This window comes from Mollisia scopiformis, assembly GCF_001500285.1.
Source record: "Mollisia scopiformis unplaced genomic scaffold LY89scaffold_29, whole genome shotgun sequence".
In the NCBI taxonomy this organism is placed as follows: Eukaryota; Fungi; Ascomycota; class Leotiomycetes; order Helotiales; family Mollisiaceae; genus Mollisia; species Mollisia scopiformis.
The window spans coordinates 115080-140530 of record NW_017263609.1 but is presented as its reverse complement, the minus strand read 5'-3'; the positions used below and the strand labels follow the sequence as shown (position 1 = coordinate 140530).

General features: G+C 47.5%; 14 protein-coding genes across 14 annotated transcripts; 7 read left to right on the top strand and 7 right to left on the bottom strand.

Moving 5' to 3' along the window:
• Positions 1-676: 676 nt before the first annotated feature.
• LY89DRAFT_281464 (uncharacterized protein) lies at positions 677-2039 on the bottom strand. The gene is made up of 3 exons (XM_018206455.1): positions 1752-2039; positions 1350-1699; positions 677-1293 (listed from the first exon to the last, which is right to left on the bottom strand). Exons 1-3 carry the CDS (start codon positions 1855-1857, stop codon positions 892-894), a joined length of 858 nt encoding a protein of 285 aa, XP_018063600.1. The 5' UTR covers positions 1858-2039; the 3' UTR covers positions 677-891.
• A 1382-nt stretch (positions 2040-3421) lies between these two features.
• LY89DRAFT_281505 (uncharacterized protein) lies at positions 3422-4525 on the bottom strand. The gene is made up of 3 exons (XM_018206456.1): positions 4446-4525; positions 4198-4390; positions 3422-4137 (listed from the first exon to the last, which is right to left on the bottom strand). Exons 2-3 carry the CDS (start codon positions 4346-4348, stop codon positions 3638-3640), a joined length of 651 nt encoding a protein of 216 aa, XP_018063599.1. The 5' UTR covers positions 4349-4390; positions 4446-4525; the 3' UTR covers positions 3422-3637.
• On the top strand, positions 4333-5846 carry LY89DRAFT_788143 (uncharacterized protein). Its single transcript, XM_018223138.1, has 3 exons — positions 4333-5037; positions 5085-5395; positions 5445-5846. Exons 1-3 carry the CDS (start codon positions 4648-4650, stop codon positions 5599-5601), a joined length of 858 nt encoding a protein of 285 aa, XP_018063598.1. The 5' UTR covers positions 4333-4647; the 3' UTR covers positions 5602-5846.
• Positions 5847-6120: 274 nt separating this feature from the next.
• LY89DRAFT_598310 (uncharacterized protein) lies at positions 6121-7259 on the top strand (the record flags this gene model as incomplete). The annotated part of the gene is made up of 2 exons (XM_018210033.1): positions 6121-6513; positions 6699-7259. 2 exons carry the CDS (start codon positions 6121-6123, stop codon positions 7257-7259), a joined length of 954 nt encoding a protein of 317 aa, XP_018063597.1.
• A 712-nt stretch (positions 7260-7971) lies between these two features.
• LY89DRAFT_690303 (histone-fold-containing protein) lies at positions 7972-9403 on the top strand. The gene is made up of 4 exons (XM_018216071.1): positions 7972-8161; positions 8636-8662; positions 8709-8968; positions 9017-9403. The coding sequence occupies exons 1-4, from the start codon at positions 8140-8142 to the stop codon at positions 9122-9124; spliced, it is 417 nt and encodes a 138-aa protein (XP_018063596.1). The 5' UTR covers positions 7972-8139; the 3' UTR covers positions 9125-9403.
• A 191-nt stretch (positions 9404-9594) lies between these two features.
• Positions 9595-11461, bottom strand: LY89DRAFT_724285 (acid protease; the record flags this gene model as incomplete). Its single annotated transcript, XM_018218883.1, has 7 exons — positions 9595-9967; positions 10021-10397; positions 10446-10545; positions 10593-10784; positions 10835-11068; positions 11116-11197; positions 11339-11461. The coding sequence occupies 7 exons, from the start codon at positions 11459-11461 to the stop codon at positions 9666-9668; spliced, it is 1410 nt and encodes a 469-aa protein (XP_018063595.1). The 3' UTR covers positions 9595-9665.
• Positions 11462-12067: 606 nt separating this feature from the next.
• On the bottom strand, positions 12068-13535 carry LY89DRAFT_657507 (NAD(P)-binding protein). The gene is made up of 2 exons (XM_018212431.1): positions 13301-13535; positions 12068-13238 (listed from the first exon to the last, which is right to left on the bottom strand). Exons 1-2 carry the CDS (start codon positions 13462-13464, stop codon positions 12212-12214), a joined length of 1191 nt encoding a protein of 396 aa, XP_018063594.1. The 5' UTR covers positions 13465-13535; the 3' UTR covers positions 12068-12211.
• An 814-nt stretch (positions 13536-14349) lies between these two features.
• On the bottom strand, positions 14350-15021 carry LY89DRAFT_740966 (uncharacterized protein; the record flags this gene model as incomplete). The annotated part of the gene is made up of 1 exon (XM_018220655.1): positions 14350-15021. One exon carries the CDS (start codon positions 15019-15021, stop codon positions 14350-14352), a length of 672 nt encoding a protein of 223 aa, XP_018063593.1.
• A 653-nt stretch (positions 15022-15674) lies between these two features.
• LY89DRAFT_690299 (S-adenosyl-L-methionine-dependent methyltransferase) lies at positions 15675-17037 on the top strand. Its single transcript, XM_018216070.1, has 2 exons — positions 15675-15997; positions 16239-17037. Exons 1-2 carry the CDS (start codon positions 15932-15934, stop codon positions 16977-16979), a joined length of 807 nt encoding a protein of 268 aa, XP_018063592.1. The 5' UTR covers positions 15675-15931; the 3' UTR covers positions 16980-17037.
• Positions 17038-17053: 16 nt separating this feature from the next.
• On the bottom strand, positions 17054-19244 carry LY89DRAFT_724281 (amidase-domain-containing protein). The gene is made up of 2 exons (XM_018218882.1): positions 19049-19244; positions 17054-18992 (listed from the first exon to the last, which is right to left on the bottom strand). Exons 1-2 carry the CDS (start codon positions 19158-19160, stop codon positions 17218-17220), a joined length of 1887 nt encoding a protein of 628 aa, XP_018063591.1. The 5' UTR covers positions 19161-19244; the 3' UTR covers positions 17054-17217.
• Positions 19245-19329: 85 nt separating this feature from the next.
• On the top strand, positions 19330-21484 carry LY89DRAFT_690298 (uncharacterized protein). The gene is made up of 2 exons (XM_018216069.1): positions 19330-19668; positions 19724-21484. Exons 1-2 carry the CDS (start codon positions 19499-19501, stop codon positions 21366-21368), a joined length of 1815 nt encoding a protein of 604 aa, XP_018063590.1. The 5' UTR covers positions 19330-19498; the 3' UTR covers positions 21369-21484.
• Positions 21485-21552: 68 nt separating this feature from the next.
• Positions 21553-21966, top strand: LY89DRAFT_281342 (uncharacterized protein). The gene has a single exon (XM_018206452.1). It carries the CDS (start codon positions 21594-21596, stop codon positions 21855-21857), a length of 264 nt encoding a protein of 87 aa, XP_018063589.1. The 5' UTR covers positions 21553-21593; the 3' UTR covers positions 21858-21966.
• On the top strand, positions 21967-23377 carry LY89DRAFT_281370 (uncharacterized protein). Its single transcript, XM_018206454.1, has 2 exons — positions 21967-22537; positions 22929-23377. Exons 1-2 carry the CDS (start codon positions 22076-22078, stop codon positions 23100-23102), a joined length of 636 nt encoding a protein of 211 aa, XP_018063588.1. The 5' UTR covers positions 21967-22075; the 3' UTR covers positions 23103-23377.
• A 285-nt stretch (positions 23378-23662) lies between these two features.
• On the bottom strand, positions 23663-25279 carry LY89DRAFT_281350 (acid protease). The gene is made up of 2 exons (XM_018206453.1): positions 24671-25279; positions 23663-24613 (listed from the first exon to the last, which is right to left on the bottom strand). Exons 1-2 carry the CDS (start codon positions 25000-25002, stop codon positions 23752-23754), a joined length of 1194 nt encoding a protein of 397 aa, XP_018063587.1. The 5' UTR covers positions 25003-25279; the 3' UTR covers positions 23663-23751.
• Positions 25280-25451: the final 172 nt, after the last annotated feature.

Genomic DNA, 25451 nt, shown 5'->3' with positions numbered 1-25451 from the left:
AAACGAGCTTCGCCATTGACAGCATCATACTGAAAAATGAATGTCCCGCTATTACTTGACACATTCTTCAAACCAGATTATCTGTCCTCGAATCCGCACTCTTTGGCAAGGAAATTTTCGCGTGTTCATGGCTATCAGAAAATATTAGTGGTCATTGTCTGGATAGCTGTAAAGGTTCTCACTTTCCTACCTGTGACAATCTCTATATCTTCGAATCTCTGTCCCTTCTCTGCCTTCCTTCTTTTTTTGACCCTCAGCTCTACGTCTCACATCTTCACGCTCCCCTCACACTTTCCATCTTCAAACCTTTAAACTCGTATACATCACATCACAACAAACTCAAAACTCATCATAAGCATCATAAATTCATACCCCTAGCCCTATTCATTATTTTACACAATTCCCAACCAACTCCTGCCTCAGAGCCCGGTAGTGCTAATACATATATACAAAGAAGGTAATACAATACAATAGAATACAAAAACATTTTTGCCTGCCGAATCGTGGATTTTTTGTTGTGAATGGAAGGAAGGATAGATGAATAGATTTGATGCCGCCTGCTTTTTGGGGTGTTGTACATATTTTTGGGGAGGTTGATGAGAATTTTGTGGTAGGTAGGTAGAAGGTCGTGTAGAAGGTCGTGATGAAGGTCGTGCCATCTTGACAAGCCCAAGTCGTTGAGCTAAGAAAGGGCAGGTCGTCCCGAATGTGCGCGTCTTCGGATCCGATAGTTTGCAAGTGGCAAACCATTGCCACAGGGAGGTCCGGAACCGTTTTGTTAGGGAGAAAGGTCCAAACTCTCTCAGCGATTTCGGAAGGCCTCTTTGCGCATCGCTGAGCGTCTCGTCTTGGTCCTATCGTTGAGGTGATAATCGACCACACTCTGTCTTCTCATCCCGAGATCCCAAACTTCCTCGCTTCCCTGGGACTCATTCCCAGTACTACCCTCCTCTTCCTATCCTTGAAAACTCTGAAGGTCGTCCTCTGCATCTTACTCCCACTTCCGTGTCCGTTCCCCTTGAACGTCGACAACCAACTAACCGTCCAACTCCCCACGACCTTGATCCTCTCCTCATTCCCCTCCTCAGCACCAGGAATCCAAGCCTCTCTCGCCTTCCCCATCCTCCTCGACTCCCAGATCCCCAGATCCTTCAACACCGAATGCGAAACATAGCAAACCTGACTCTGGTGGTCGACACTCGGCACCAGATTAACCTCCTTACTATGCTTGCCGAATAACGTGATCCAAGACTCGCTCGGTTCGGAAAAGCCCTCGTCGGAATGGAGGGAGGTCTGTAGGATCTATGAGTATTCTGTATCTAGAGTGTATGAAAGGGCTTTTATCTCACGCGAGATATATCCAATCCTGTTTGGGACTTTGAGTGTTGTTTGCGTTGTTGGTGCTTTTTGGAGTGGTCCTTGGCGGGAGGGAACCCGAATGCGAGGAAAGGGTTTACGGTCCAGGAATCGGGGTGGTCGAGGAGGTCTTCAAATCCTCCGGAGGAAGACTGACTGCCGGAATGGTAGCCGGAGTCACGGTCTGACTGTTGGGAGGAAGCGTCGTGATGAAAGTCCGAGGTCGATTCGCAGGTATATCCTGAATTATTTTCAGGATACCGCTCTGAATATTGCTCTTGGTCATATTCCTCGGTGGTTTCTGCTTCTGGGGCCGGGTTGTAGGAATCCCACTCATAATCATCTGAGACATGGTTAATCCCGGTGTGGCGGTGAAGGAACTTGAATGCTCTTACTTTTGTTCACGAGCCGGTATCGAACATAACACGAATGTTGGAGGTTCCACTCCCATTCGCTCCATTGTGAAGGATATGTTCCATGGTATTTCGACATGTAACCCATCTTTGAAGTATGAAGCCGGAATCGGTTTGATGAAGCAATGAAGCATCGCCTTGCTTCCAGGGCACCAAGATCGTGCCCGGAATTGTTTGCATATATTCAGACGGGGCAAGAGAAAAGACGGAAAGGAAGAGAAAAAGGGAGGTCGACGATGCCCGGTTCCACCAAAATAATTGAAGGTTTTGTTGTTGGCGGCAAGCTACATTATCAGGGTTCCACTCGGGAGGGGAAACGCTTCCCCACCCATGGTTTATACCTCTTCTCGCAACGATCAACCACGATTTTCCAGTCGACGGTCCGGAGTGCCATCGGAAAACGAAAATACCTCGAATTGGTTCACTTGGCTCCCAATAACCGATGTCCACGCCTAGGTCGGGCGAGACGTTCCTTCGATACGGTACAAGAGGATCTGTGTTATTTTGTTATTGGAGGTCTGACCAACCAATGGCCCTGGATCACACGTGAGTTGAAGTGAGTTGAGGGAGCCACGAGCGCGGGAGAAAACGAGGCTGCAACGCTGTTCCTCACGGCCAATTGATGCGAGACAAATTCTAGAAAAGATCCGCCTCAGGATCTCAGGTGATGCTGATCGCAGAACCATGAACGCCGCTCGACGGTTCTCGGGCGCGATTGTGCTGGAAGCAAGAACGTGCATGCATGTAGTGTCCAATGGCGAATTTTCTGGCCCCTCCGTTTGCTTTTTCGGGCTCAGAGGCTGCAGGTCAAGGCCAAGGAGGCCGAATTACCCGGTACCTTTCAGTTCGGGGGTCTGAAGCCGTTGGTGCCCTTCAAATAGTGAGGCGGTCCGTCAATCTGACACGAGCTGCATTCATATCGAGACGTCGCCTCGCCTCAGAACGATTCGTATATAGGGGTCTGGTAGAGAAGAAGAGCCGCAAGAGCTGAGCGCCAATGTGACCCCGCTCTTGTCTTTGCAGCAATATCTTGGTAGTACAGACGCAGAGACATCTTCCTGCAGATGATCGGCAAGCAGGATGGCTTCGTTCAGGTTACACCGTTACACTACCGTATGTTGGAGTACCGAACGATAGTGATTATGCTATTTTCCGTCATCGTTCTGGCTTTCGAATGTGCGATCAGCTACGTGAGCTTGATTCTCTTATCATTCGTGGCTTGGCTGCATGACTGCATGGCTGCTTTCAGCACATGCAGAGATGCATGTGGAAGGACATTACATTGGTTCCAGTCTCCTCCTGATACATGCCGTTTGGATGTGATAGATGTGCTGCTTTGTGAAATCAAGACGAGGGGAGTATCCGAGCACATGCAGGCGTGGGAATCCTCAGTTCGATTTCCAATGGTGCTTGTCTCGTTGAAAATAGGTACTTGATGACTGCATATGCAGACATCAAACCAATATGAACATGGGCAGATTGCAGATACCATTGCTGCAGTTGACGTTCCCTAAGTCGATGACAAAGCGTCTTCCTCAATACAGCTCTTAGAATAGAGTGACTTGCATCCTCGAAAGCCACTGCCTCTCTCTATAGACCTTTTGGGGATTAATCTATGTGGGCTAGCTCTCCCGCTGTCATTATTAGGATATCGGTGGAGTTCAGAAAATTAGAATAAATCAACATCAAGAGGTTATCCCACGGTCGGTTCTTGGAATGCCAGATCGCCTGATCTTGATGTATGTGCAACTTTCCAACGACGCACTTCGAAGTGGCATAGTAGGTAGGTTGTGATGATACGATGTCCGTCGTGTCGAAGTTCGTCTTGAACATCCTGGACAGGAGAGTCATCTAGACAAAAGCCGGCCTCAAAAATCTTGAATACCAGTCTCTCCGCCGTGTAAAGGACCTTCGCTCTCATCGGCAACCCATTCAGGCTCCTCATCGTCAAACCATCTCTCCTCACTCTCTCTTCTTTCCACTGCATCCCACTCATCATTCTCATCCACAGTCGTATAATCGAAATCCTGATCCTCTCCACTCAAAAACTTGAGAGTCATCACAAACTTCCACCTTTCAAGCCCCTCTTCTTTATTCTTCGGAACCTCATCTTCCTCTTCTGGCAGGACTTCGCCATTCTCGCCACGTGCATAGCTGACAAAAGGTACTGCAGCCACTGCCGGACCTGGTGATTTGGAAGAGGATGCTTCTGCGATTGGAGGATTTTGGGCTTTGATAGCAGCAAGCTTAGCCTCTGAGCGATAGAGATCTGCTTCCAGTACCCCGGAATAGCCTTTCGCTTTGCCGTCCGCTTCACGTTCGGACGCGCTTTGGAAGCGTCGGATACAGCGGTCGTATAGTAAGGGATCTAAGAGATGTCAGTTTTCGGCCAGATAACATGTACGTCATAGTCATTTAGAGATGGTACCTGTGAGTTCAAGATCTGGTGATGTGAAATATGAGGGATGTCGATCAAGGTATAATTTTCTCCTATTCTTAATCCGAATCTTGTTTCTCCGCTCAACGGCAACTTGAGGATCTTCTTCAGGCATCGTATTTGGGTCTTGGATGTGCGGCATGGTGCTTTGTTGCTGAGATGGGCGATGTGGCAATGATAAAGTCTTTGATGAGAAATGTGAGGTCATCTCACTGAGGCACGTGAATTTGGCTCTTTACCCTTTACTAAAAGTTTCACTTTAATGAAGTCGGTGACGCTTCGATGACCGCGGTCAGAAGAGGTGGATACAACTTTATAGGAAATGTTTGACGAAGGTTGTTGATGCCTTGAGAAATCAGGTCCAAGAAGCGACCTCGGCAACGCCCCTCATTATTCATCCAAATCTTCAGAAGAAAGACGACTTTATCAACAAATTTCATAATGAGTGCATCGATGCCTCTAAAAGAGGTAGCTGACCTTCCTTCGCCACCCTTCATTACCGTAGCAGGAATTCCAAATTTCCGAGACCTTGGTGGCTATCCCGTAGCAGCGCCCGCAAACCACTCCATCCGTAGAGAAGTCATCTATCGATGCGGAGAGCCATCTGCAGTCACTAAGGATGGCATCACTACGATGAGTAATTTGGGCATCACTCGAATCTACGATTTACGTTCAGTGCCTGAAATAGAGAGAAATAAGAATGCTGGACGTGGGGGCATTGTTGAGTGGGAGGGCTGTGAGCGAGTGTTTGTGCCGGTGTTCAGAAATGAGGATTATAGTCCCGAGAGCATAGCAGTCAGATTCAAAGATTATGCGGATGGAGGCCCTGAAGTATGTAATCTTCTCTTGAGAGGAATGAAGACTGATTTCTTGTGAAGGGATTTACGAGGGCTTACACTGATATCCTGAACAATGCTCCCTCCTCGTACAAGACTATCCTGCTTCATCTTGCAAATGAACCAGAGCAACCTCTGATAGTTCATTGCACAGCAGGTAAAGATAGAACTGGCGTCATCTGTGCCTTGGTCTTGTCGCTCTGTGGGGTGGATGATGAAGTTGTGGCTCACGAGTATTCGCTCACTGAGATCGGTTTGCCTGATGACTGGAAGAATGCGGTTATTGAGCACCTTTCCCATAATCCTACTCTGGCTGGAAATCCCGAAGGAGCAAAGAATCTCATCTCTGCTAAGTAAGACTCTTATTGTTCACCCAGACTTTCCTGCTGATGATCGTGCCAGGGCAGATAATATGCTGGCTACTTTGAAGATGGTCAAGGAGAGGTTTGGTGGTGCTGAAGGATATGTCATCGACAAGTGTGGGCTGACCAAAACCGATGTCGATAACGTTCGCAAGAATCTTATTGTAGAGAAACCTGCTGTTCATGTAAATATTTAGATTTCTGGACATTATCGTATATAGCAAGTTGGAAAGCCTACTTTCGAGCTTGGACCTCACCCGGTTTATGATACACTCAACATATAGAGTAGACTTCATAGACCACGTGTGACGGAGACTTGTCTTTATACTGGCAACGGGTCTAGCATGCGGAGGATTGTGGAGAAGAAGGCTTGACGGACGAGAAGGGGTAAAGCGCACGTGACAGCTTCAAGCTTATTACGCTAGTGTAGTCGAGTAGGAACTTTATTTTTTCCTCCAAGCATATTCTGAACGCTTCCGGTGTGCCATCCTGACACACTGAGTGCGGTCAAGATGCCACCGCCATTACGATGTCCGTCTCTATTTTCCTCCACAGCTTGCGCGAGTCAATTGTGTAGAGCGTCTCAAACTCCTCGATCCTTCTCGACGACGACACGAAATGATCAAAGGATAACGCGAGCACGGCGGCAACTCTTCCGATGGCTGGATACTCAAGGAGCAGCATTCAAGAAGCCACTACCTGGATCTACAAATTATATGGGTGCTTATAACAGAGAAGGCCAGTTGACAAGAGTGGTCAAGGCTTCCAGGGAGCAAGAGAGGGAGAGGAACTCAGGAGGGGGGTCAAATGAAAGCACACAACAGAGGCAGCCCAGCGACCCGAATAATCCTGATGGTGCCGACAACCCAGATGGAACAAAGGCTGCAACTTTACCACCGGAGTCCCGACGTGATCTTACACCATTTCCTTTGGATCCTCAATTCATCAGTCAACCTGTCCTGTCAGGTTGGTTCAAGGATCAGATATGGAAGCAAGTTATTCTGCAGGGCTTGTCAGTGCGGGAAGTGAGTGCTAGTCTAGGCGTCGAGATGAGCCGTGTGGCAGCTGTCGTACGTCTAGTTGAGATTGAGAAGGAATGGAAGCGAATAGTACGTATCTCATTTTCTTCTTCCAAGCATTACCTCCACGACTTTATGATGATATTATAAAAAATCGATTAGTCTTTAAGACAACTACATGGTTACAAAATTTACGCATGCGAGCCTCTCTGAAAGTCCTGTTGAACTTTTATGTTGTACTTAATTTTCAGATATGTTGACTAATTGCTATCTAGAATAAACCACTGATGAGACAGTATCATCAGGCTGTGATGAATATGCTTCCAAAGACATTATGGAATCCCGAAGAGACGACAGAGGAGAATAGAAAGAAGACGAAGACCCACGAATCGATCAACGATCTTCCAGTTCATGTTGCGACGGGACAGCAGATATTCCTCCCTACATCTGAATCAAGGCATTTCACTCGAAAAGATGCTGCGAGGGTTTTCGATGCGAAGCTGCTGCCGGCAGACGATAGAGTACCACACCCAGAATTAGCGGTCATGCACAAGGAAGTGCTTGAAGAGCTGTCAGACGAGGAGCGCAAAGCACGCGCTGAAGCGAGAGACGCAAGTGAAGAGCAGAAGAGAAAGGTTGCCCTTGCACGGCAAGCAAAAAAGGAAGCTTCCATCAAGAAAGTGGACATTGGAAGATTTGAATATCGATTTTCCGAGATCAAGGTGGATGATGCAGGCAAGGATGGAAGAGGTCTCAAGGGGGTTGGCTGGAGATATGGTGTTCCATTGATGGATAGAAGTAGAGGACAACACAAGATTCCTCGAGCCGTTGAATGATGAATTCTGGGCTCAATGGTGTATTTATATGCATGACGGAGTTCATAGGCTTGACCCGAGGATGGGTAGATCTTGTGTGTATTATGTGAAGATTATACTATACCACTGTACAATGAAGAACAAATGCCATCAAATGCCCGAGCATTTCACCTCCTTCAAATCTCTGTTGATTCCCTTGAAGGTGGTCCCAGCCTTGGTCCAAGACACCAGTGTAGAGAGTAAATACTCTCTATTTTACTCTTCTAGATATAATCAACTTAATCCTAGATAGTACAGCGAGGTAAACAGTGCTGTTTATTGAATACCGTATTAATTTTTTTCTCTAAAGTAATAGTCTGGAATAAGGGAGCTTTATAAGACATGGTCCAACTAAGCTCCTCCTAAGTGAAAACTTCATATAGTATATGCTAGCATGCCCCAACTCTAAGCTTTTCCTACCTAAAGTCCTCCTCTTGCTCTGCTTTTCCGCGACAAATTGTCGAAATTTAAACAATTTTATTAGGTATAGCGTATTGATTCTTGGATAAGATATGGTCCCCGTTTCCTACCTCTATTTGCCTATAAAGATATATTTTAGAAACCAATTAATACGGTAATGTTCCCTCGTTCACCTGGCTTGAATTTTGTACACTCTCCCAATCAGGTCTAGCGTGAACGTTAGCTCCGCCCTCCGAAAATGCCAGCCTCGCATAAATACCCACGCCTTGCCCGCCCCAAGACGGCTTCTTGACGCAAGGCTTGATCTCGCAAAAGAATCACCACATCTCCCGCACACAATTTAGAACAAGCTACCGTCATCGAGAACTGCAAAAACAACGGACGACCTCAAGTGTTCGATATTACAACAAAAGCTCATCGGAAGAACTTTGAAGCCGTCACCATGTCTGACAAGGAGTTTGGTGGTGAGTACCTTCTTGATGTTCGATCGAGTTTGCTCTGCTTGTTATTTATGATGACTGCATCATGGTGTTAAGAGAAGTTCTCTCTCTCACTACGTTGGTGAATGCAAAGTAGTCCGGCACTTTCACACTTCACTGCGTGTGTTGATGGTGTCGTTGTTCATGGTCAATCCAGCAGTATTGAGAGAAATTTCACCTTTCACTCTATTGGGAAACACAAAGTTTTTCTATACTTTTACACACCTGCTCGCTACTCGCTACTCTCTTTTCGCGACTCCCCTTTCGCTACTTTCCCCTTTCGCGAGTTCCCCCGCGCTACTTCTACTTCTTCTACTGCTCGCTACTCCACAGGCTGTATCTCTCAACATGGCCAGAATTAGTTCAGTGTGGAGCAAGATTTATGCTGGTACTACCTTCGGACATCGTTTACTTGCTTTGCTAGACGTTTGTGTCAGTACATGCTAACTTTCTCATCAGGAAATGATGACCTGAGTTTGCCAAAAGGTAAGAATTCACTCCCCTTAGCGAAAGATGTCTAACCTTCTTCTAGCAACTGTCCAAAAGATCGTCTCTGAAATCCTCCCACCAGCATCAGGCATGGGTTTCACCAAGGATGCCCGAGATCTCCTCATCGAATGCTGCGTCGAGTTCATCACCCTCATCTCCTCAGAAGCCAACGAGATCAGCGAGAAGGAAAGCAAGAAGACCATCGCCGTTGAGCACATCACCAAGGCTTTGGAACAATTGGGATTCGGCGACTATGTTGCGGATATCAACGAGGTTGCTAATGAGCACAAGGAGCAACTGAAGGCAAGTTTCCCCTGTTCTCCTCTGGGATATTACTAATGGTATGTGCAGGGACGAGAGAAGAAGGCCAACAAGCTGGAGCAAAGTGGCATGACGACTGATGAGCTTCTGGCAATTCAAGAGGCTGCTTTCAAGGAGGCTGCTCAACGACATGGATGAACCTTTCTTTCTTTGACTGCATGGTTTTCTAATTATCGCATGGTATTCAAAATTTCGTCGCATAGCTCACTGGGTGGATATGAATGGGTAACAGGCGTTGGTGGATAGCAAATGCGACTCGGTTTCTTCATGGCCCTCTCCAAATCGAACAAAACCTATACCAAAGTGGGTGCATACCAAACAACAGTTTCCCGTCTCCAATTTTCCATTTCTGGGAACAATTTTTCTTTGTCTGCTTCTTTGGACATATTCTTCAATTAACATTGAGCTCCGCACTCCTCGGGAATGGTTCAAGCAAGTGTGAGGCTCCAAAGTTTAAGTTAAAAGTAGCATCAGTGGTTTGACCTTGAGTACACGTTGACACTCGCTGATTGACTTGATTCTATTTTCAATGTAGTCTTGCTTGGACATATTTATACCACGTCAAGAAACACAGAACATTCTTCATTCAGTACAAGAATGTTCTTTATGTCCAAATATGCTCTCAAATTCCTCAAAAGTCACTACATATCGCCAAATCCCCTCTCTCCCAACCCTCTAATCACTCATCCCCACCAACTCCAGCAGCAGGAGTAGTAACCGTCTTCGAACTTGTCGTCCCCCCTTTCCTCGTAGTCGTCGTCTTACTAGGTTTCGAAGTTGTAATCGGCATCATCGACGACGTAGGTTTTCTCGAACTCACCGACGTAGCAGAAGTAGCCTTCGGAACCGCAGCCACCGGCTCAGGACAATCGCCTGTAAGAGCCGGGACGGCGTCTAGGCCTTTGCCGATGGGGACTAGGTTTGAGCCGCAAGAGGCCGCGTTGGCCAGGTGGATGTTCATGTTGTCTTGGTCGTAGACAACTATTTTGGTTACATTAGTTGGCTTAAATGGGAATAGGAGAAAGGGGTCGAACCGTAAGCAGCTCGTAGAAAGCTGTCACCAAGCACGTAGGTTGGATCGCCGGCAGCGTTCGCCATGACGCCCAGAGCACAGAGGTCGACGTCCGCTTGCCACACAAACTCATGGTACGGGACTCTGATGGTGGTGTTTGCGAACCCAAAATCGAGGAATCCTTGTTGTTGGAGGGCGGAGCAGGGGACGGTATATTGTCCGCTTCCAACGTTCTTAGCACCTGGGAATAGGGCAACGATGGCTGTGACGATTGTGGCGGGGAGTTGGGAGAGGGTTCCGCCGGAGTCGAGGAAGACGGGTTGGGCGGTGCCGGAGAAGATAGTTGTAGTAGTCTTTGAGGGTGTGGTTACTGAGAGGGAGGTCATTGTGATCCAGTATCTGGATAGTTAGTTGAATTCATAGACGGAGGATGGGAGGTGGACGAACCTGGGAAATCCATCTGGAGACTGCTTGTATGGGACGATAGCTTGCTTCCCCAATTTACCATAGAACTTCTTGGTGTCAATTCCACCAAAGACAACAGCGCCTGTTATTGTCAAGAACCTGCTTCGTTTTTAAGAGAGTTCAACTTACCGCTTGAGCTATCGACACCAGCAAGATTCAAGCTGAAGGCTCTACTATTCGTAATATTCTGAGCAGCCATCTGATCAATGATATTCGGATACGCAGTCGTGAAATTAACCCCGAATCCAATACCAAGCAAGCCAGTATCCAGGCTCTGCGTATCACTCGCAACGCCAAACTGCTGGGCCTTGATGTCTGCACCTTCGGGAAAATATCAGCAAGTGTCACCACAACATGTACAGTCTCCTCACCTCCAAGATGCACATCATCAGTATAGAACGTCCCCTGAGCTCTCCCAATACCATATGCTAAACTCATGCTATTCCCCAAATTCTTCGAGCTTGAAGAAGATGCTGGCACGTACTGAGCTATGCCTGCACAGAGATCGCTTCGTTGGCCTGTGATGCAGGTAGGATTCACCCAAGTATCGGAGGATCCGGTGTCAAGAGCTAGGGTGATGTTCTGTGGGGGCGTCCCGATGCCGACTATAGTGGTTAGCAATGTGGTAATTGAGGAATTTGATGGCAATCACATGAAATCAGATATTCCAAGCCTTGGAACATGTTGATCAAGGGGTTGGCGACCTGCCTCTTTGATAGAGAAACATTCTTGGGCTGGATCGAGTGAGTTAGTATTGAAGACAGGAAAATGAAGCCAAGGTTATGGGATTTCGATGCTCCAAGTGGAGTCGTACATTGTACAATGGGATTAGGGGAGCCATGAATTGTGCATAGATTGGCATCTTGTAGACTTACAATTCCCGTGATGGGCACTTCAAGAATACCTTGAGAAGCATAATAAGCCCGCTCATGCAAAACCGCCACAGACGGAGCCACCAAAAGAGCAACCTCAATCAACGAGAACAGCATCTTCGCCATATCTCTCATCAAACTCTTGCCCAGAAAAGAAGAATATACAAAGAATCGTAGGACAAGCGTCAAGACCCTTCCCAAAAGGCGTACTCACGCCGTGGTATATATGCCAACCACCCCGCATAACTCAAGGAACCAAGCTTGTGACCATAGATGGTAACTACTTTAAACGCAAATGCTGAAATTAACTATTACGGCAGTTAAAGCACCGGTAGGACAGGGGGGAAATATATGCTTATTCTTGAGGTTCGCGTTAAACATATTATCCTGTTTGATTAATATTAGCGAGCCTAATTGGTGGTACCAAGCACCGCAACGGGAGATGCGAGAAAGGGTTGCGGTAGAATGCATCCTGGCTAGTTTCATGTAGGAGGTTGAGGAAAGTCTCGGCAGCCATATGCTGAGTTTCAATTGAGGTATTCCGTCTTGTGATAGTTGGAGAGAAAGGAGGTTCTAGGTTCCCCGCAATGAGTGTAAAGATGTCTTCGCCACTTTGACGAGAATATTTGACGTGGTCAGAGAGCGCAAGATTTGTTTCATAGAAACTGTTTGCAGTTTATGTGAGGACAGGTAAGCAGAAATAAGATGCATGATCCATGATGAAGACTGAAGCCCTTTCGTGACGAGCTAGTTTGAGCACTTGCTAATGACCCTCGCTGCCGGTACTATACGACGAATTGAAATCTTCCTCGAAGAACCTCATGACTTCTTGACCGCTTTGAACGCACATGCTTGAACAGTTAGATTGAGTCCTACCTATGTATCACCATAGACAAAGACTCCCTTCCCAGCTCTGAAGCCTCCAAGCGTCCCTTGAATGGCTTCTTTCAACGTGCCTTCTTCAGTACCCCAATCCCATTTCAGCTCTTGCACAGGAATATCCTTAAACTTCCCTTCCTTAGTCATTTCTAGAACCTCATCAACAGTCCTTTGCTTCTCTTCAGGATTCGCATCGCTCCACCTACTAACCCAGAATCCACTAAACTTGATGTCCTTGAAGATCAGAGCTGCAGTCGGTAGTTGCAGAGGTTGTTTTGACATTCCACCATATGTGACCAAGTGTCCGCTCTGACTTAAGCATTTCACCAATGCGCTGGTAGGCTTTCCGCCAACACAATTCAGTCCGACCTTGATATGTTCTCTTCCGCCATTCGTCCACTCTTTGACTTGTTCAGAGAAACCTTTCTCCATCAATTCGCTCTCAGTAACCACTTTCGTAGCTCCCAATCCCAGTAACTCATCCTTCATAGCTTGCGTCACAGCAGCATCTGGACGATCCCGAATGACGTTTATAGACTTAAGACCCCACGCAGCGCCCAGCTGTATAGCCGCTCTCCCAACTCCAGAATTGGCTCCGTTCTGAATAAACCAATCTCCCTCTGACAAACTCTCAAAGTCCTTCAGCATCCGATAAGCTGTACATGGATTGACCGACACAGTGCCGACTTGTACTACGTTCAAGCCCTTTTTCTCAACTCTCAGTACGTTCTTCTCTTCTGCTAGAGCGTGAGTCCGCCATGTGCCGAAGCCAGTGTGCTTCATTATCACCCAGTCGCCTTTCGTTACTGATTTGATGGACGAGCCAACGGACATGACCTCGAAACATCCTTCGTTGCCTCCTACGGCGGATGGAGAGGATGTCCCAAGTAGGGATGTAAAGGGGGGTTTGGAGGGGTAGACGCCTTGGATTTGGTTTATGTCTGCGGGGTTGATGGGCGTTGCTAGTGTTCGGAGAAGGAGAGAGTTTGAAGGTAATGAGGGGGAGATCGAGTGAGTGTGTAAGCTATTTGAGATCAGTGATTGTCCTGGGGATAAACACTGGAATATGCACAGCAATTGACTTACGAAAGGACATCAGATGGCTCTCCATATTTGGAGTAAACCAGAGCTTTGGCTTGCGTATAGCCGTACGGACCAGATTTATGCCTCCTGCATACTACTGGCCCCAATGGCTTTCGTAGAGTCTTGGCAGAGCTTCTGCTCGCTCTGATACTCCTTTCCAAGTTCATGGTGGTGTTATGACTTAATTGCTTCAAATATCACCAATTTGTTTTCATGCCAAAAGCTATCAGGAAATCTTGGCCTTAAAATAAATGACGTTTACCGAGGCGATTCGATTTGGCTGTAAAACCACAACAGGGGTCAAAGCACGTGGCTGACAGATGCATGTTTGACTGCATGTTCTTAGGCTCTAGCTTTAGTCTCCGCCTCTCTGGGGCTTGCTTGTAGTCGTCGATCAATGCGTGTGATTATTGGATAGAGTTTGGAATTCCTAGTATTAACAGTTGTTTTCGGGTTTTACAAGGGCTGCTGCAAGGAGCAAGCATTGGATAAACATTCAGGGGTAAGGGACATATAATCAATGCAAAAAGTGACTGTGAAGTCTTTGTAAAGCGGATTCTGCATATTCCATTATGTGCAGAAGCTCTCTGGTTTGATATCTACATTTGAAAGTTTGAGATAGGTGATAGAAGTCCGCAGACAAGGACAATAGGACAGCGACATGTCCTGAGCCTCCTGCTCGTAAGTTTTTGAAAACCATTACTGACAAAGGAATTTTTGAGTCCCAAGTATGAAGGACATGATGATCCAAAATGCTGCCAGTATTACAAATGCTGCCCAGTTTGGCATTACAATGCCTCGAAGTAAAGGAGATAGCCACCCGAAAAAAAGATATTGATATGGACATTAGCAATACAAGTTGCCCAACCAAAGAGAAATGAATGAAAAAGAGCAGTCTGCTCACTCCGAGCTGGGTATCTCAATCTTCCCCACCCTCATCCTATCTCTAGCAATGCATCAAACGTCGTGAGCCAATGCCAGCATCCGGTGACCATATCAACATCCAGCCATGATCGCATATCCGTGGTCCAGCTTCATCTTGGACATTGAGCCTACTTGATATTCTTGAACATATCCTCCGCACCGAGACTTCCATCATCATTGTCGGGAATCTTCGCCCTCAATTTGCTCAATTCCGGCAGCTTCGGTGGCGGTGGACCCATTGGTTTCGGTGTACTCTGCTTGTCCTCATATATGATGCTCGCCCTGCTTGGAGACCTATCGTCGGGATTGGGAGCACCACTGCTACTGAATCGCCTGAACCAACCTCCACTCTTCTTCTTCGCGATACTGGGTCTTGTACTCGCAAAGCTCATCGCGCTCTCCGGCCTATCAATCATCGTCACATCCTCGTTCGACAGATTGCTATTCGTGCCATTTGTATAATTCGTGTTGAGCGACTTCCTCGACAGGAATCGGCGAATGCTGCTCGGCCTCTTCGTCGAGACGGGGCTCGTGGGCTGTTGCTCTATCGATACGTTCGTGCGCCCTCTTCCTTCATACGCTCCATTCGCATTCGTGGCTGTCGCGGATTGGCCATTCGTCGCTGGAGGAGCAGCAGCAGCGCCGTTGGAGGCTGATTCGGGCGCGACAGCAGGAGCTTTCTCTTCTATGGGCGACGCGGGCGGAGGCGGGATATTCGTGCCATCAGTCAAGGAGAAGTTAACGGGGGTAAGTTGAGGCAATTCGAATCGCCCAGTGCTGGGCTTGCCGTTTGCTGGCATTGCGTTGTCCTGGTTGATCCCGGCAATGTATTGCTCAGCTGCAGAATTCTAGAAGCAGCAGTGGAAAAGAAGCAAATAAACAGAGGCAGGTAAATCTTTCAATTTGGGGGAGAGGGAAGTGTGGCTCGTGCCCTTGTGAAGCTCCTTTGGGACGAGATGATCAGGTATTCGTAATTGCGGGTGAGTAGTGCCGAGTGGAGGGATTGCCGGGAATTTATATCGTGAGTATCTGTCTCCATGAAGAGTCACAGTAGAATTCAAAAGAGAGTGAATCTACAAAGAAAGAGGGAGAGAGAAAGTGAATTGGGAGGGTTCGAGATTCGAGGTCTGTCTGTGATGTGATGTGACAACTATCGGATCTTCGTTTGACACTCTGATCTCATTTAGAGTGCGCCAATCAGCGATGGTGCCAGCGACGGCTTGAGACTGACAGCAAACGGAGCGGGGAGACAATGAGGCGTGGTCAGACGTTCCCAAGAACTTACTGTCCTAGCTATCACGGAAGTTCTATAGCTATGAACTTTCGACAATAGTTCGTGCAAGCCATGGTAAGATTAATTCTCCGAATCTCATAATCAAAGTACATAGTCACGTGCATCATGCACAAGATAGGGGCTAGAATCTAAGGTCTTCTTGATCATCAAGCTTGAGATAGGGTAGATGCTTTTGCATAAAAGAAACTTAGATGTTCTAAAGTCTGTTGTATTAGAGATATAAGAAGTCTCTGCTATGATCTCAGCCTATCGTGCCAAGCGCTTGCAAGTGCAGATAGATCATGAGTCATTTTGCTGTCCAATATATACAACCTTAAAGCCCTCACCATCACTGCATCTTATCGTCTATCTCCTATTCACACTCTGCACGAGTATAATTTATTCATTAATACCTCTGGCCTCTGTTCCACTTCACCATGACTTCAACACCTCGTCCTGTCCAATCAGTGAGCAACTCCGAGCTCTACAATCGGTGGGCAAAAGTAAGTCTCCATGATTTCTATCTCCACATATTTCAGCATCCGGCATCTTTCAGCTCATATCCCAGCATGCTCATTGCTTTTTCACTCTTCGCGGCCCATTCCGCAAAAATGTCCGTTCACAAACCCGAAATTTTCGAGTCTTGAATCTCGAGTATATCAGATTTTTGTAAACTCGTTTGGAGTTTGGACTTGAGAACAGACATTCCCTGTATCTGAAAGACTTTCGCTGACAACCACTCAGGTATATGACACAGATGGAAACATCCTCCAAGCAATCGACGACGTCCTTCTCCCACCTCTCTTGGACCAAGCTTTAAATCACTTCTCATCATCAGCACCGATCACAATCACGGAACTAGGCTGCGGCACTGGCCGGAATACAGCAAAACTCCTTCTCCCATCCATCACCTCAAATATCAACATCACAGAGATCAATGCCTTGGATCTCTCTCCTTCTATGCTCGAAGTAGCCAAGCAGAGATGTGAAGCTTTGTTAGATTCCACCGCTGCGAATGCAACCTCTGCTCCACCAACACTTAATTTTCAAGTCTTCGATGCTCTGGATAGTTCGAGTTTAACAGAATCCGGTCTTGAGGGAAAAGCAGATCTTGTGCTCTCGACACTTGTCCTTGAGCACTTGCCCTTGGACACCTTCTTCAAGACTGTAACCAAATTCTTGAAACCAGGTTGCGTATTGGTATTGACGAATATGCACGCTGATATGGGACGAATGTCTCAAGCTGGATTCGTGGATCCGGAAACCGGAGAGAAAGTGAGGGGAACGAGTTATGTGTATAAAGTGGATGAAGTGGTACAGGAAGGGAATAAGTACGGGTTTTATGTTGTAGGGAAAGTTGCAGAGAGGCAAGTCACAGAGGAAGATATTGGTGAGGCGCGATTGTTGGGGCCGAGAGGGAAGAAATGGATAGGCGTCAATGTTTGGTTTGGCATGGTCATGCGCTTGCGTGTAGATACCGTCTGAGGGTTGATGACATAATAAGAATAACGAGTTGATAAAGCTCCGGAGTGAATGAAAGTGCTGTGAGGCATTCGATGCACAGATTTGTTACAGATATGTACAAAGTCGAGTGTTCGTGCTTCGTGACCTTGAATAATACAGCGGAAATCTAGTACATCGAGGGGTATATTCAATTCAAGAGTATGATCGTGAGGCTAGGTTATTGTGTTAGAGGTGTTAGATGAAGACACCAATCCATCCCTCAAGGGTCGTTGTTTTCTGATGTCTTGATTTGCTCCCATATTTCGAGAGCAGCTTTGAGATCGCGACTAATCTCTTTGTCCGTACGTGGTTTGCGGGATTCCCTAGGTCCATAGGTCTGTACATGTCGAATCTCTGGGGTGAGCTCAGAGGCATATTCACTCCATGGCTGTCGGTTTTGATCCGAGACGGGATGATACTTGCGATCGAGAAGTATCTTTTCGATTCGAGGACCAATTCCTGGGGCAAGATTCTCCTTTTCGCCTAGGTACAATTTACGGAGTTCGTCTAATACACCATTTTTGACAGCAAACTGCTGCAGAGCTGGAGTCCTGAACAAATTGCGAGCGTCTCTGAAAGCTTCGAGCTTCTCAGCTATGGTGATGACACGTTGATCATCACCAAATTGACCAATGATCTGTATGCCTGTGTAATTGGGATGGTCTCGACGTTTATGCTGTCGAGATATCGAGAATGGTACACTTATAGCAGGTAGACCTGCTAGACTTGCTGGGACGGTGAAGACATCGTTCATATAAGTATCAACCGAATTTTGCGTGGCAACGTACTGCAGGCTCGGTGCAGCAGTCGGAGCTGTAGGGCATACAATAAAGTCCACCTGAGGCGGACCCAATTTGTCCATCATTGGTGTAGATTCATCAAGATCGCTGAGGTCGAAATGCTGAGTTGGCAAAAGAGGATTTGGGACTGCAAAGACGCGGTCAAAATCTCGCTGAACGAGTCGCCGGACCTTCTGAGCCTTCAAGAAGTAATTATCTCTTGCTTCAGAGCTCAGGGTGTAAGACCCTAAGAGGATTCTTCGCTTGACTTCTTCGCCAAAGCCGTAACCTCTCGTATTCGAATACAAGACATGACCAGTTCCTTCACGCCATCCTTCAGCGCGAGATCCATATCTGACGCCATCATATTTGGAAAGATTGGAGGCGGCTTCGGCGGGTGCCAGAACATAATATGCGGAGAGAGCATGCTTCGTATTAGGAAGGGAGATGGGTACCAACGTAGCTCCATTAACTTGAAAGATTTCCAAAGCATCTTTCCAAATACTTCTCACACCATGATCAAGTTCCTCGATGTTGTACTCTACTGGAATGCCAATCCTGACATTCATGAACTTGGTGTCGTCGTCCTCAGATTCCCATTGTCCCAATCTCTTCCTGCGTGCCCTCTCTCTTTTTCTGCTCTTGGTAATTGACTGTCGTATACGGGACCTGGTCTCTCCTGTGAGCGATGTTGGGTCTCGAGGGTCAGGCTCTATGGCACATCTGAATACACTCATGACAGATGTAGCGGACGGGGCCAGAATACCAACGGTATCCATAGAATTTGCGTAGGGCACAACTCCCCACCGTGAGATTCTACCATACGAAGGTTTAAAACCTGTCACACCAGTATAGGCAGCTGGCAGCCGTACAGATCCACCTGTATCTGTCCCTAAAGCCATGTCGCATTGGAGAGTAGCTACAGCGATAGCACTTCCTCCAGAACTGCCTCCCACAGAAATTCTCTCAAACGGAGTAGTGTTCGTGACAGGACCAAAGGCGGAATTGGTTGAGTGAGATCCCATTCCAAATTCATCGAGATTGGTTTTCCCAACCACCGTTCCCATACAACTCCGGAGCTGCTCGAGTACCCCTGCTTCGAAAGGGCTCCGGTATGTTTCTAATGTTTTTGATGCACATGTTGTCGGCGTAGACAAGGTAGTGATGTTGTCTTTGACGGCCATACCTCGCAGCGCGTAGGGGAGCACATTTTTACCTATTATATGTGTTAGCACTTTGAGCTGACGATGCAGAATAGAGATTGCAATGGACCTTCTGGTGCCGGGGCTCGAGCATCGGGATCTGGCTGAAGAATGAAAGCATTTCCAGGAGCGAGCGCTCTGTGAAGAGTCCCTGTGGCGCTTTGAGCTGCTAGGCGTAACATCTGTCTTTGATTACATTGGCAATAACATTGAGTTGATAGAGCACGACGTATAGAACCAAGGAATATTGACGTGTTGAGTGTGCTGTCTTTCTGGGAATCGAAGGTATCTCGAAATAGTTTGCGAAATCCTTATCTTATCGCTCCCAGCCTCTCACAAGGCTGTAGCTGCATATCAGTCGTCACATTGCACAACCTTGTGAGCTTCATCCTTCACTCTCAACTCTTCACTCCAAATATTGTGTTTTCCACCAAAAACTGTGAAGATATTCCATTTCGAGAGCTACAGCTTCCAACGCTGTCTTCTTTTCATTTTGTTTTCGTATCTGGACTTCTCAACAATGACGAAGTGGTTGTTGACATGGACCGCTACCTTCCTGGTACTAGCTGCTGCAGAGCAACCTGAAGCTCCCAAACCTGTCGCAGCTCCTATGAGGCCTCTGCCATGGGGTCAACTTAATTTCATGCAGACAACAGATACCCATGGCTGGCTAGCGGGACATCTACAAGAGTAAGCCTCAGCTATACCTCAATACTTCCGTGGACAGAACTCTGACAAACTTCAGAGCACAATACTCTGCGGACTGGGGCGACTATATCTCATTTGCAGAGCGTATGCGGGAGAAAGCAGATGGTTTGGGGGTGGATGTTCTTCTCATTGATACAGGCGATCGGATAGAGGGCAACGGACTCTACGACTCAACAACACCGAAAGGGAAATACCTATACGATATCATCAAGGAACAAGATATTGATGTCCTATGTACTGGAAACCACGAATTATACCAACTCGATGCTGCAGACCGAGAATACGAACAGTCCGTTCCGAACTTCAAGGGTAACTACCTTGCTTCAAACCTCGATTATATCAAGCCAAAGACGGGGGAGCAAGTTCCTATGGCACCACGATTTAGAAAATTTACGACCAAGAATCAAGGCATCCGAGTATTAGCATTTGGGTTTCTCTTTGACTTTACTGGGAATGCCAATAACACCGTTGTTCAACCAGTAGAGAACACTATCAAAGAAAAGTGGTTTCAGGACGCAATCAGAGAAGATGTCGACCTTTTCGTTGTGATCGGACATGTCATGTTAGATGGACCTGAATACAAGGCAATTTTCAAGGCTATTCGGAGCCAGAAGTGGGACACGCCTATTCAGTTCTTTGGCGGCCACAGTCATATTCGCAACTATGTCAAGTACGATTCGAAATCTTATGGCGTGCAAGCCGGCAGATATATGGAGACCATTGGATGGATGTCCATCGATGGCATTAAGGGGAAAGGAAAGAAAGACTATCCGAAAGAGCTTGCTAGCATGTCATTCAAGAGAAGATACATTGACAACAATCTTTTCGGATATTATTACCACACGGGATTGAACGAGACAACCTTTACAACAGGGCACGGGAAAAACGTCTCGAAGCAAATCCACGAAGCAAGAAAGGCAGAAGATCTTGATGAACTCTACGGATGTGCACCCAAAGATCTCTGGCTTAATCGAGCCCCTTATCCAAGCAACGACAGCTTGGTCACATGGCTGGAAACTGAGGTTATTCCAGTTATTACTGTTAATGAGGACCGAAAGGATGTCCCTCGGCTTGCACTCACCAATACGGGTGCCATGAGATTCGACGTCTTCAAAGGACCCTTCACCCGCGACACAACTTACATCCTCTCTCCGTTCGTCAGCAAATTCCTTTACATCAAAGACGTGCCATACAAGTCCGCAAAACAAGTTCTCAAAATCATCAACAGCGGAGGAGACTTTTTCACATTTAGCGACCACGAAGCTACTCGTTTAGCACCACCAGAACAAATGTACATCAAATCCGCAATCATCGCTCCTAGCGTTCCAAACCACGACTACATCCCAGGAGCACAATCACCACTCCTTTCATCAGCACCAGATTTAATTCCAGGCTATACAACCAAAGATGCAGCAGGAGATGACGGAGACGATACGCTGCACGCCCCCATCACCTTCTACCCCGTACCCAACGTGATCCAAAGCGCCATTGCCATGCCCGCAGAAGGTGACCCGGAAACGGTAGACCTTGTCTTTATCGATTTTATCAAACCGTGGGTTTTAGTGGCTTTACGATTCACGGGGCAGATTTATAGCGAGGCGGATGTAGAGGTTTACATTGAGGAGACGCTGACTGATAAGATGGTGGGCTGGATTCGGGAGAATTGGAAGCAGGATTGCTAGATTGTACACTATGGTATTTGGAAGGGGATGAACAGATTGGGGATATCTGCAGGCGTTGGGTGTGATTTAGCTACTGTTAAAGATATATTTCTGTATCAAATTCCAGAATTTGCAACATGAACCTCGGCTGTCTCCCAATATCTCTCGTCTGCTACCCCCAAAAATCAGAACATGGCGCTTTCCATTTAGGCCAGTCCAAAAGGAGGCGCTCCCGACGGTACCTGCATGCATGCCCCACATGTTAGGTTAGGGGCGCGCCTACCTTATTATTACTCGAGTACCTTCATACTTCACATCAACGTCCTCAAACATGAACACAGAACCTTTCCCACTTCCATCACAAGGCTTGTTGATGTTCTGAGCTACGATTGTCTGACGCGAATTTCCTTTCTGATACAACTTTTCATCAACCTCTCATCAGCCATTGAACCTTTTGGTAGGCTGAAAGTACTGCTTCTCGATCGACTAGAATCTATTCACAACATCTAGCCTATCGCCCTCTTTATCCTCTTATCTGCCTCAATTTACGACCAATCCAAATTCATGGCACGACCCGTCCATACGGAGATGCAATCTGCAATCACTCTCCACCCAGAGGAAAGCAATCATGTCTCTGCAACCCCAACGAAATCGATGCAAGAAGAATCACAGTTTACTCTCTTTCCTAAACTTCCCAGAGATATACGTCTGCTGATTTGGAAGCTGCTATGCCTGGTCCTAGACTTGTGTATATCGAGCAAGTTCCGTTGTATATGACTATTGGGGCTTGGGAGAAGGAGCAAGATTGTCGTTGGCCACCTTTGGATGGTGACAATGACAAGACAAGAAAGAAACAAGACGATGCTCGTTCCTGGGCAGCGTTTATAGCGAATATGAGGGCGAAGCACTTTGATGGTGCCGACTATCGAGACGCATCCATGATGGGTATTTCGAGCAAAATGCCCATCCCAGACATCTTCCTAGCCTGTCGAGAGGCTTACAATGCATCCGCAATCCACTATAAACGCATCTTCGTCACTTCAAGGCCTAACGCATACTTCAACTTCGAAACAGATACCCTGTGTCTGGATTGGTACAATATCTCTAACACGCAATGGGATGGTAACGTACCTAATCACTTTGATCTTTGGAAAGGATTCAGGCAAGAAGACGTCAAGGATATCCGAAAGGTTAGAAATCTTGCACTTCGACTATTTCTAGATTACGATGAGCCATTTCAAGCGCCGGATGTCGCCAATGTGCTTGAGATCTTCCACGGAGTCAATAATATGGCCATTGTTCTACAGCGAGATGGAGATCCGTCCGACGTAGAAACGTCCGGTCCTGTCGTCATTGATGACGTGGATGTCGACGAGACTATCGACAACTATCCACATTGGCTGCGCGAAGTCGAAGCCGAAGATTTCCACGTGGGTGGCGACTGTGGTATGGTTGAGCCGCCCGAAGTTCAAATGATTGAGCTTCAGGAAAATCAAACTATCGACTCCGCCGAACTTGAAGCATTGCAGGTACGCTCTGGGCGTTGGGCAGTACCTCAAATCAGATACAAAATGACTATAGCACAGGATCTCAACCATAAATACGAAAGAGTCAAGAAAGCTGGCGAAGTTGCGTACAACGCCATCAAGGACAGAGTTGAGTCTGAAGGCTGCCGTGCTTGTAAAAAGCTGGCCGAGCACGGAGAGGAGCAAGTTCAAGAAGTATAGAGCTTTGAACGAATTGATAAGGCTATAGCTAATCATACGGAACAAGCAAATTGGAGCCTGCTATTGTGTTGTCTGGCGGACTTGAAAGCTATAGATGAAATATCTGCAAACTATTCGAGATCTTATATGCTGTACAGTCGAGACTAACTTCCAATTAAGTTAGCCCAGTCCAACGTCGATTTAGACCGTTACTCACTATACGTGGTTGATTTGATTTTGCTATTGTTATGTACCTATGTCATACATACATGTATCTACAAAGTCCCGGCTATATGGTTCCCGAGATCGAACTATTTAAATGCATTACAGTAGAGCATTCCATCCCATCCCATAGGAATTCAAATGTGGTTCCGCTTTCGAAAGAAGAGTCTAGACCCAGCAGTCCAGGAAAAGCACTTCCCGACGGACGGTACCTGCATGCCCCACAACTGTGGCGCTTATCCCCGCACTTCACTCCACGATATCAACAGTACAACGTCAGGAAGGAATCGACTTGTTAGGAATTGTGAATTTTCTCATCATCTCATTTCGTGAATATACAACCCAGCCGTAAATGCAATCCAGTAAAAATTAAACAAATGCCTGCCTTTCCTACCCGCCAGTCCCAAGAGAATGCCTCCCACCTGTTGATTCCACGCACACACCCTTTTCCCCCTCCCTACCCCAGCCTGAATCCTCTACGCAACAGTAGCAAACCCAAAACTCGGCCCACTCGCATCAAAAACCCCATAAAACGCATTAAAAAACACATCCCCATAAATATTCTGCGTCCCACTCCCCACACTCTGCAGGCTCCCAAAACAAGAACTCCCGCTCGCCGTCCCGAAATTCAGCAAGCTGGCCGGGATCGTGGCATAGTTGCCTCCGATCGAGATACTCAATGTGGGCAAGTCGGCTGAGCAGTCGAACACGTAGCCGCCTTGCGAGGAATCGTAGGATGAGCCGGAGACTTGGTCGTAGTAGGCTGTGACGGCTGAGTCGCCCATCAGGATGAGCGTGGTGCCGGTGTCGGAGATGCCGGTGTAGCCTGATTGGGAGTGGGTTGTTGAGCCGACTTTGTAGGACGTGGAGGGGTACTCCCAGAAGCCGTTGGAGGAGTCGACGTCTGTGTATGTGATGTCGCCTGAGTATTTTGAATCGTCCGTGTATCCGAAATCGTAGGCGCCGTCGGCGTTATTGGGGAGGTAGGCGGCGAAGAGCGGGGAGTCGAGGGACGATTGTGCGTTTTCGAAGAAGGTGGATTGCGGGGTGGGGGACACGGTGTTGATGGAGGAGAAGGCGAGGCCGACGAGGCCGTCGGCGGCGTCCGAGACGAAGGTCGAGGAGACTTTCTCGGCGAGCTCGACGGCTTGGCCTTCTACGGTGGTGCCGCCGATGACGACGGTGTCGGTGCCGACGTTGCCAGAGGCGCCGGAGCCGTCTGCATAGGAAATATCCCAGGTGTAGCCCGAGAGGGACTGGAAGGTTGAGGAGTCGGAGGAAGTGTAGTAGGAGTGGCCGGAGAGGTCGCTGGAGGGGAGTTCGGAGGAGAATACCCAGCTAGGAGAGAGGCCATATTAGATTCTGAGGTCTGTAGAAGGATTGGGGAGGACTTACAGATCAGCAGAACCGGTATCAAAGTCCAAGTTCAGAGATTGACCGCCAACGGAAGTTGAGACGAGATACTCGACACCATCTGAAGGAACAGCGGTAGCAGAACCATCTTGACGCTTGGCAAGGGCTTCCAGGAAGGCGGTTGGCAGCTCCTTGGTTGGGGTCAAGTGATGCTTTGCGTATGCCTTCAACAAAGCAGCTGTGCCATTGCGAACATAATTTGGGTTGTGGACCGCGGGAGCAGAGAACGTCTTGCTGCCAACAGCGATTGAAGTTGGAGCAGCATGTGCAGCAGCAGCAGCGAGAGCGAGGACAGTGAGGGTGGTGGAAAGCATCTTGACAGGCGGGCTGAAGAAGAAAGACAAAGAATGAGAGGCTGTGAGCGGGATGGGGAGCAAGACATCAAGAAGGCGGAATGTACAACAGCTTTATATCTTGTGTCTCCTCCCGCCTTGAGAGAGGAGGATACAAATCCATCTCGGTACACTTGCTAGCGGTGACCAATAACGGTAGCTCAATGGAACTGAGGAGAGGAAGGGAAGGTTGTTGTTGGCTCGAGGTCCAACTCTGCATACAAACATGACGATCACAAAAATACACCCCCCTGGACCGACCGACGTAGCAGAAGTGGCCCCCCCTGTATGATGAGCAGGGTCTGATCTGATATTGACCAGCTCGGCTCAGAGCTCCCTGGAACGGGAGGCTAGACAGACAGAAGGAGACGGGGCGATGAGAGCTTCCTTTCCAGACAAGGCGTGCATGCATTTTGACTGGAAGGATCCAT

Coding starts and splice junctions, on each gene's coding strand:
- LY89DRAFT_281464 (XM_018206455.1), bottom strand. CDS start 1,857: ATGGGTTACATGTCGAAATACCATGGAACATATCCTTCACAATGGAGC. Junction 1,700..1,751: donor ATACCGGCTCGTGAACAAAA/GTAAGAGCATTC, acceptor ACCATGTCTCAG/ATGATTATGAGTGGGATTCC. Junction 1,294..1,349: donor CAGGATTGGATATATCTCGC/GTGAGATAAAAG, acceptor TAGATCCTACAG/ACCTCCCTCCATTCCGACGA.
- LY89DRAFT_281505 (XM_018206456.1), bottom strand. CDS start 4,348: ATGCCGCACATCCAAGACCCAAATACGATGCCTGAAGAAGATCCTCAA. Junction 4,138..4,197: donor ACCAGATCTTGAACTCACAG/GTACCATCTCTA, acceptor GACATCTCTTAG/ATCCCTTACTATACGACCGC.
- LY89DRAFT_788143 (XM_018223138.1), top strand. CDS start 4,648: ATGAGTGCATCGATGCCTCTAAAAGAGGTAGCTGACCTTCCTTCGCCA. Junction 5,038..5,084: donor ATGCGGATGGAGGCCCTGAA/GTATGTAATCTT, acceptor TTTCTTGTGAAG/GGATTTACGAGGGCTTACAC. Junction 5,396..5,444: donor AAGAATCTCATCTCTGCTAA/GTAAGACTCTTA, acceptor TGATCGTGCCAG/GGCAGATAATATGCTGGCTA.
- LY89DRAFT_690303 (XM_018216071.1), top strand. CDS start 8,140: ATGTCTGACAAGGAGTTTGGTG. Junction 8,162..8,635: donor GTCTGACAAGGAGTTTGGTG/GTGAGTACCTTC, acceptor CTTTCTCATCAG/GAAATGATGACCTGAGTTTG. Junction 8,663..8,708: donor TGACCTGAGTTTGCCAAAAG/GTAAGAATTCAC, acceptor ACCTTCTTCTAG/CAACTGTCCAAAAGATCGTC.
- LY89DRAFT_657507 (XM_018212431.1), bottom strand. CDS start 13,464: ATGAACTTGGAAAGGAGTATCAGAGCGAGCAGAAGCTCTGCCAAGACT. Junction 13,239..13,300: donor GAGCCATCTGATGTCCTTTC/GTAAGTCAATTG, acceptor GATCTCAAATAG/CTTACACACTCACTCGATCT.
- LY89DRAFT_690299 (XM_018216070.1), top strand. CDS start 15,932: ATGACTTCAACACCTCGTCCTGTCCAATCAGTGAGCAACTCCGAGCTC. Junction 15,998..16,238: donor TCTACAATCGGTGGGCAAAA/GTAAGTCTCCAT, acceptor ACAACCACTCAG/GTATATGACACAGATGGAAA.
- LY89DRAFT_724281 (XM_018218882.1), bottom strand. CDS start 19,160: ATGTTACGCCTAGCAGCTCAAAGCGCCACAGGGACTCTTCACAGAGCG. Junction 18,993..19,048: donor TCGAGCCCCGGCACCAGAAG/GTCCATTGCAAT, acceptor CACATATAATAG/GTAAAAATGTGCTCCCCTAC.
- LY89DRAFT_690298 (XM_018216069.1), top strand. CDS start 19,499: ATGACGAAGTGGTTGTTGACATGGACCGCTACCTTCCTGGTACTAGCT. Junction 19,669..19,723: donor CTAGCGGGACATCTACAAGA/GTAAGCCTCAGC, acceptor GACAAACTTCAG/AGCACAATACTCTGCGGACT.
- LY89DRAFT_281342 (XM_018206452.1), top strand. CDS start 21,594: ATGCATGCCCCACATGTTAGGTTAGGGGCGCGCCTACCTTATTATTAC.
- LY89DRAFT_281370 (XM_018206454.1), top strand. CDS start 22,076: ATGCCTGGTCCTAGACTTGTGTATATCGAGCAAGTTCCGTTGTATATG. Junction 22,538..22,928: donor ACGTCAAGGATATCCGAAAG/GTTAGAAATCTT, acceptor AAATGACTATAG/CACAGGATCTCAACCATAAA.
- LY89DRAFT_281350 (XM_018206453.1), bottom strand. CDS start 25,002: ATGCTTTCCACCACCCTCACTGTCCTCGCTCTCGCTGCTGCTGCTGCA. Junction 24,614..24,670: donor GATACCGGTTCTGCTGATCT/GTAAGTCCTCCC, acceptor CCTCTCTCCTAG/CTGGGTATTCTCCTCCGAAC.